The sequence below is a fragment of the Rhinopithecus roxellana genome, chromosome 5 (assembly GCF_007565055.1).
Source record: "Rhinopithecus roxellana isolate Shanxi Qingling chromosome 5, ASM756505v1, whole genome shotgun sequence".
NCBI classification, from domain to species: domain Eukaryota; kingdom Metazoa; phylum Chordata; class Mammalia; order Primates; family Cercopithecidae; genus Rhinopithecus; species Rhinopithecus roxellana.
This window is the reverse complement of record NC_044553.1, coordinates 30,715,549-30,723,926: the sequence shown is the minus strand read 5'-3', so window position 1 is coordinate 30,723,926 and position 8,378 is coordinate 30,715,549. Positions and strand designations below refer to the sequence as shown.

Genomic DNA, 8,378 nt, shown 5'->3' with positions numbered 1-8,378 from the left:
TACATATTTATGTTTACCCTTGACCCCACCCAGACTGATAGACCTACATTGGAATTCTTGGGTTTCGAGCAGAAAATCAGTGCTTTTTCTTTTTTCTAGGGCATTTGCCTCATTTTTCTGGTGAAGTACAAAGATCCTAGCAAGTCTGGGGTTTTCCAGTAGATCAGAAGGGTGAAGCTTTGTCTTTTTTTTTTTTTTTTCCTTTTTGTGGAGAACGGGGTCTCGCTGTATTACCCAGGCAGGTCTCGAACTCCTGGGCTCAAGCTATCCTCCCGCCTCTGCCTCCCTGAGAGCTGGGATTACAGGCGTGAGCCACCGCGCCCGGCCTAGAAGGGTGAAGCTTTGATGTGATGGAAACTGTCAAGAAAGAACTTCCATCCCCATCCTGTTCATGCATGTGGTTTTCCTGGGCTGAGCTTCATGTGTATTGCATGCCCTCCAGTTTGCATCCAAGTACTCTAGCCTTTCTACCGACATCCTAAATTTGCATGAACCCCTTCTCAGATTCCATGTCCTTCTCCTTAATCTGGTTCTCTTATTCATGATACCCAAAATCTGCTGTTTCTTCCCAGTTCCCTGACCTCCCTATCTCATGTTAGATCTGCAGTTTCACCCCTTACCTCTGGATCCTTGTTTTATTCCCCCAGAAAGTGTGAGAACAATGTTGGTGCTTACCCTACTGGGATTCTGTTTATTTTTCTATGGGACATTGCAAGGTCTCCATAGGTAGCATGAGAAGTGATTTGATTCACCTGGAGGCCGTAGCAGGTAGATGTTTCAGGAAATCTGAAGGTGAGAGAAACAGACTCCCCTAAGGGCTCTAAAGAATTCCCTCTCCTAAGAGTCTTGGATACCCCACACTCCAAAAGCCACGGACTCTCCTGATGGTTCTCAGGGACTCTCCATGCTTCCTTGTCCAGTTGGGGTATATCTGGCAGGAATAACATTGACTTTGCCCATCTCTTTTCATGCACCACAGGGCCAGACCCCATTTTACTCTTTTTTTTTTTTGAGACGGAGTCTCGCTCTGTCGCCCAGGCTGGAGTGCAGTGGCGCGATCTCAGCTCACTGCGACCTCCGTCTCCCAGGTTCATGACGTTCTCCTGCCTCAGCCTCCCGAGTAGCTGGGACTATAGGCACCCACCACCACGCCCGGGTAATTTTTTATATTTTTAGTAGAGACAGGGTTTCACCGTGTTAGCCAGGATGGTCTTAATCTCTTGACCTCATGATCCGCCCGACTCGGCCTGCCAAAGTGCTGGGATTACAGGCGTGAGCCACCGAGCCCGGCCCATTTTACTCTTACTAAAGATTCTTTAATTGTCTCTTGTAAGATAGTACTCCTGAACTGTAGAAAGGAATATAGCAGTCAGAAAACATTTCCAGCTGAAATGTTAATAAATAAAAATACCGAAGCTGGGCTAGGTGCCGCATGTCTGTAATCCCAGCACTTTGGGAGGCCGAGGAGGGTGGATCACCTGAGGTCAGGAGTTTGCCACCAGCCTAACATGGTGAAACCCTGTCTCTACCAAAATCCAAAAATTAGCCGGGCTTGGTGGTGTGTGTCTGTAATCCCAGCTACTTAGGAGGCTGAGGCAGGAGAATCGCTTGAACCTGGGAGGTGGAGGTTGCAGTGAGCCCAGATCATGCCATTGCACTCCAGCCTGGGCAACAGAGCAAGACTCTGTCTTAAATAAAATTTTAAAAAAGGCCGGGTGCGGTGGCTCACTCCTGTAATCCCAGCTCTTTGGGAGGCCGAGGCAGGTGGACTACCTGAGGTCAGGAGTTCAAGACAAGTCTGGCCCAAATGGTGATACCCCATCTCTACTAAAAATATAAAAAAAATTAGCTGGGCACCTGTAATCTCAGCGACTCGGGAGGCTGAGGCAGGGGAATCACTTGAACCCAAGAGGCAGAGGTTGTAGAGAGTCAAGATGGGGCCATTGCACTCTAGCCTGGACAACAAAGCGAGACTCCATCTCAAAAACAAAAACAAAAACAAAAAAACCGTAGTGGAATGTGAAGAAATAAAGACATCAACAGGAGACTTCTTTAACTCCAAATTGCTCATTCAGAAAACTCATCTTCCTTGCTGACATCGTGGAGGATGACTTTTTCTTTTAAACCAATTAAAAGCAGACACCACAGCAGAGATCCACCCAATTCTTGGGATGGTCAGTGCCTGATGGGATATGTAGTTTTTAGGGTAGCACGTGCAACAACTTCAAGTAGTAAAGACCCCCTTCAATTCAAACAAAAAATTGGTTTTGGTTTTTGTTTTTTTGAGACAGAGTGTCACTCTTATTGCCCAGGCTGGAGTGCAATGGTATGATCTTGGCTCACTGCAGCCTCTGCCTCCTGGGTTCAAGCTATTCTCCTGCCTCAGCCTCCGGAGTAGCTGGGATTACAGGCATGTGCCACTATACCTGGCTAATTTTGTATTTTTAGTAAAGACGGGGTTTCTCCATGATGGTCAGGCTGATCTCAAACTCCCAACCTCAGGTGATCCGCCCGCCTTGGCCTTCCAAAGTGCTGGGATTACAGGTGGGAGCCACCATGCCTGGCCCCAAAATTCCTTTTTTAAACTAATATTCTAGTGGCCCACTATTCTCCAACAATTCCTACTTTAAATTGTTGCATGACCCCTGTAGTAAAAAGCATCACTCAGACCTGACAAACTCAGTGACACCACCAGTTTTTACAAATGTAGTGACACCCCCTCAAAGCTAACAGCATGATTATATAATTGGGAAGAGTTGTTCCTAAGAGAGAACATGAGTTCCAGAGATGTATAAGAACTATCTATATATGTAATCTGTACTGCCAGTTAGCCCCAGAAATGCCCTGGACACAAAATCTATCCAAGCTGAACACAAAATTTGCCATCTCTAACACATCATTCTGATTCAGGTGGTCTTTACTACAGGACTTTTTCCGTGTAACCCTCAGCAAGTTGTTTGAGGCTAAGAAGTGAAAACCTGAGTCTGAAGCAAATAAAAGTTATATACAACATTTACTGACATTTCTGAACATGGATAGTTTTAAACCAAGGGTCCCCAGGAGGGGAAAAATTAAGTACTGTAATTATATATATTGAATATATTGAGCTATCCCAAGGATAAAGGAATCACTGTTTACTATGATAATGATCTGGAGGTTTAAAAAAGAAAAAAAAACCCACACACACACAAAACAAAGAAAACCACTCAAGTTGACTGGGCCAGAAATCTTATTTGCTCTTCCTTCTCCTCAACATATTTTTATTTCGAGTTAGTTCTATTTAAGGAATTTACACCCTTGTTCATTTAAGTCACCCTAAAGTGGAGTATTAATCAATATTGGTTACTTTCTCATTGGAGTCCTGACATTTTAAAGAAATTCTAATTAAAACGGACAATATGGACAGATTCTGATGGAATTATTCTTGTTCACCTACTCTTTTCTTTTGGACAGAGGTGTCTGCCGGTACTGAGATGTAAGTGATCAGCTGAAGGGAGAAATTGTACACCATATGACGGACAAATGACCTGACTCAAGAAAGTAGTTATGACCATTCTGCAGCCACTCAGTGACCTTGGCTAGAAACCAATGGCTGTGCAGTGTGAGGTAAGAGGAAAGTAAACACCCTAGGGATCCAGGACTTGTGCATTTGGTGAAACGTCCGCTTCCACTACAACAAGGCTTTGGGATGTCTAGTCTGTAGACTGGAGGAACGTTAATACTGACTCACGCAGAAACGATATAGCTACATATTGAACTGGGGGAAGGGGTGGCTAAACCCTCTGCAAATAGGAAGTGCCGCAAGAGCACTAGGATGAGGATGAGGCCCTGCGTGAGCGCAGCCTTCGGGTTTTCCTTCTGCCGATCAGCACCTACTCCCCTGCTCTCGGCCAGGCGCCTCCAGCCCCCAGTAGTGAGAAATGTGCCCGCCGCAGCAGGGGCCCACAGGAATGAAGGGCGCCGGCGCTGAGTAGGCCCAACAGTTCCCCCGCGCCCTCGCCCTCGGCCCAGCCCGGCCCTTCTTCCACCGCCTCGGCAGAGTGGCCTCATCAGGTGGCGAAGAACTCCACAAGCATAAGGCCCGTAGAGCCCGTGTAGGAGACGCGACTCTCGAAGTTGTCGTTCTAGCACGTCGGAGGCAGCGGCGAGGCGGGCCGCGGCGAGAAGCAGCGCCACGCCCGGGAACAGCGCAAGGCGGCGAAGGCGCATGGCGGTGAGGTGGGGTGGAGGCGGCCGGAAGGGTCGCAGCTTGGCTGGGACTGCGGAGGTCGTGCGCGCGACCACACACCGGCTGCCTGCGCTCGCGCGTCTGGTCCAGGCGGACCTGCAGCCGGAGGTCCCAACTCCCAAGCCCGGCTCGGGCCGCTGTGTGGCAGCCGCCAGTTGGCTGCGCGGCGCCGCCGTCGGGCGGGTGGAACCAGCCGGTAACCGCTGAGTGGCAGGAGTGCGGGGCGGGGCCGAGGCGACGGGTGGCTGGGAGAGCGTGGCTGGGCCCGGTCCTGGGCAGGGGGCAGGGACTAGGGCCGGGTCCCGGGGTGAGCCGAAACCTGGGGGTCGGGCGGGGCGGGGAATGGGGCGCAGTGAGGCTGGGAGGCGGTCCTGAGCTCGTCCTGCGTAGGGGTAGCCGGGCCCAGGGGGCGCCTGAGCTGGAGGCGGAAGCGTGAAGTTGGGACTGAGTGGGAGAAGAGAACCTGGGCTGAGGTGAGGCCCAGAAGGGAGAGAAGGAGAGAAGGAGCTAGCCCCCGAAGGAGTGTTGGGGTGGACACACCTGGACGGGACCCATTTTCAAAATGTCAGGCTTTTGCATTTTGTCCAATTTATCTTCACCTGGTTTCTTTCGTGGGCAGGCCAAGCCCTCCCTGAACTCCACCTCACTGGATTCTCTCAGGCCCAGGTGGGGCCCAGATTCTTCTTTGTCCTGCCCCAGTCCCCTACCCTTGTGGCTGCTGCTTTTTTATTGAGGGGTTTTTGTTTGTTTTGTTTTGTTTTGTTTTTAATTAGAAATGCCGTCACAAAGTGAAGATGCCTGGCCACTTGGTCGACTGCGCAATGTCTTTACCACTCTTAGCCCCTTTTGTTTCAAAAAACCCCGAGTCTTAGTACAGTGTTTGTTCTTCCCAGCTGCTCCTGGTTCCTAAATGTGGGTACATTAAGGAATCTTAAGGGCAAAGAGAGTGGGGAGGAGGGGACAGAAAACCTGTAATCTTTGGTGCAACTCCAAGAATGAAATGACACTTGATGCTTAACATTTTCTTAGCAGACATGGCCACTTACCACCAAGAAGGGCAGATGCAGCTGCCCCGAGCTGATGCCATTCGTTCACGTCTCATCGATACTTTCTCTCTCATCGAGCATTTGCAAGGCTTGAGCCAAGCTGTGCCGCGGCACACTATCAGAGAGTTACTTGGTCAGCAGCCTATTTCTTCACTAATTTAAATTTAAGACTCCTATGCACATCCTCTACATTTAAGAGTGGAAAATTCTGGGGAGGTCGGCTTAGTTTCTGGTTTACCAAACTTGATAAATCAAGGGCTTGTAAATAAAACTGAGGAGATAGAATCCATGTCTTTCACTTTTAGGCCTAGGATAGCCACTAGCCATGGGTGATTTGGAAAAGTTTCTGTCAAAGACACTTAAGACTTTGTGAACCTGTTGCTTTTGTGGGCATGGACAGTGTTGATCATAAGCAGTACATTTTCTCTCCAAACAGAATTCTTAGTTGCTGTGAGAAGAGAAGGACCAGCAGTAAGGCATTAGGGGGACCCATTATCTGACCAATATCCCTGCCCCGAACCCTACCTGCTCTATTTTCTTTGTATTTATCCACTATCCCTTTTTAATTTTTGTTGTAGATCCTTCCCGCCAGAAGAAACTTATGTTGGGAGATCAACACCAGCTAGTGCGCTTCTCTATAAAGCCTCAACGTGTAGGACGGATTTCACATGCCCAGAGGCTGTTGAGCAGGCTTCATGTGCGCTACAGTCAGAGGCCACCTCTTTCTTTGTGGGCCGGATGGGTCCTTGAGTGTATCCTTTCATGTCACTCATTTTTGTCCTGGCTGTTGATGATCTGCCTAATGACTTATTTTTGCTCCCCAAACTCCATTTTCTCATTCTCACCGCTTATGTTATTACCCTTATTATTTCAGCTGCATAAATCAGAAAGAACTCCACTCTGTACGTTTCCTTAAGAGACAACAGGTCCTCTCTTCAAAAACTTCATCATCTTCCTGATCTTTTTGAATACGATCGTATTGATGGTTGAAATAGGTGAGAACTGACATTGTGTGAAAGAAGAAGTGAGGCCAGGCGTGGTGGCTCATGCGTGTAATCCTAGCTAGAACTTTGGGAGGCCAAGGCAGGTGGATTGCCTGAGCTCAGGAGTTTGAGACCAGTCTGGGCAACATGGTGAAACCCCGTCTCTACTAAAAAATACAAAAAATTAGCCAGACGTGGTGGCACGCACCGGTAGTCCCAGCTACTCGGGAGGCTGAGGCAGGAGAATCGCTTGAACCCAGGAAGCAGAGGTTTCAGTGAGCCGAAATTGTGCCACTGCCATTTCAGCCTGGGCGACAGAGTGGAACTCTATCAAAAAAAAAAAAAAAAAAAAGAAGTGGTTAGGAGTAATTTTTTTTTCTAAATTGGTCATTTTACATTTTTGAATGTCATTTGAATTGTGATAGGGACAATTATATTAAGCCTCCTGGAGTAGGATTTATTCAACTGCTAAAATCTAGAAATATTGGCTGGGCGTGATAGCTCATGCCTGTAATCCCAGCACTTTGGCAGGCTGAGGTGATTGGATCATTGAGGTCAGGAGTTCAAGACCAGCCTGGTCAACATACTGAAATCCCATCTCTACTAAAAATACAAAAAATTAGCTGGGCATGGTGGTGGTCACCTGTAATCCCAGCTACTCAGTAGGCTAAGGCAGGAGAACGCTTGATCCTGGGAGGCGGAGGTTGCAGTGAGCTGAAATGCCACTACACACCATCTCAAAAAAAAAAAAAAGTTAGTATTTGGAGGACTCTCAAGAGTATACTAGATACAGAATATCTAGGCACATAATACTAGGTGTAATATGTAGCAATGTAGCAAATCCACACGGAACTGAACTTGGGAAGACCAGTTGTATTTCTGTTGTCAGTTTAGGCTGACATTTGTTTGAATTAACCTTTTCTGTTGAAGAGATTGGTGCCTATCACTGAACGATCTAACATTTACATTTTTAAAAGTGTATTTAGAAAGATTAAGTACAAATAAGAAAGCTTACAAAGTATGGAAAGGTAGGTACAACTAAGATATTAGCTGAGCCAAAAAAATTACTTAAAAAGGAAATGATTCTGAAACCAATAATAAATTATATGAAACATATTCAAAATATAAGGATGTCTGCAAACTCAGTGAGCTCATTTGTTGATAATCTCAAGCTGCTCAGAAATTATAAAAGGACAGTAAAACTACTCAGTTGTTTAATTCTCACTGTTGTGGGGAAGCCTCCCATTGTATTTTTTAGAGACAGAGTCTCATTTTGTTGCTTAGGTTGGAGTGCAGTGGTGTGATCATGGCTCGTTGCAACCTCGACCTCCAGAGCTCAGTTGATCCTCCCCCCTCAGCCTCCTGAGTAGCTTGGACTACAGGTGCATGCCACTACACCAGGCTAATTATGTTGATTTTTTTTTTTTTTTTGTAGAGACAGGATCTCACTATGTTGCCCAGGCTGTCTTGAACTCCTGGCCTCAAAAGACCCTCATGCCTCAGTCTCCCAGAGTGCTCGGATTACAGGCGTGAACCACCGTGTCCAGCCTAGGAGGAATTTTTAAGAGAAGGGCAGGCCGAGTGTGGTGGCTCACGCCTGTAATCCCAGCACTTTGGGAGACCGAGGCAGGTGGATCAAGAGGTCAGGAGATCGAGACCATCCTGGCTAACATGGTGAAACCCTGTCTCTACTAAAAATATAAAAAATTAGCTGGGCGTGGTGGCGGGCGCCTGTAGTCCCAGCTACTCGGGAGGCTGAGGCAGGAGAATGGTGTGAACCGGGAAGGTGGAGCTTGCAGTGAGCCGAGATCGCGGCACTGCACCCCAGTCTGGGAGACACAGCGAGACTCTGTCTCAAAAAAAAAAAAAGAGAGAAGGGCATAGTTATGAAGCTCTTGGCTGTTTATGTCACACAGATATTTCCTCAACAGAAATGTCCAGTGCCTGTAGCCAGTTCAGAACTCTACCTCTAGGTCCAAATCCCCTACAAGCTTATCTCTGGGGCCCAGGCATGGTGGTTCATGCCTGTAATCCCAGCACTTTGGGAGGCTGAGGCAGGAGGATCGCTTGAGCTCAGGAGTTTGAGACCAGCCTGGCTAATGTGGAGAAACCTCATCTCTA

The 8,378-nt window shown here is 47.6% G+C and overlaps 1 protein-coding gene across 1 annotated transcript in view; it reads left to right on the top strand.

Annotated features, from left to right (window-relative positions):
• The first annotated feature begins 3,583 nt into the window (after window positions 1-3,583).
• STRC (stereocilin) overlaps window positions 3,584-8,378 on the top strand; it is a 48,864-nt gene continuing 44,069 nt past the window's right edge. Inside the window, exons 1-4 of the mRNA XM_030931269.1 lie at window positions 3,584-3,606; window positions 4,129-4,213; window positions 5,261-5,407; window positions 5,853-6,026. Coding sequence (XP_030787129.1) covers window positions 3,589-3,606; window positions 4,129-4,213; window positions 5,261-5,407; window positions 5,853-6,026 — 424 coding nt within the window. The 5' untranslated portion in view covers window positions 3,584-3,588. The remainder of the gene's footprint in view (window positions 3,607-4,128; window positions 4,214-5,260; window positions 5,408-5,852; window positions 6,027-8,378) is intronic.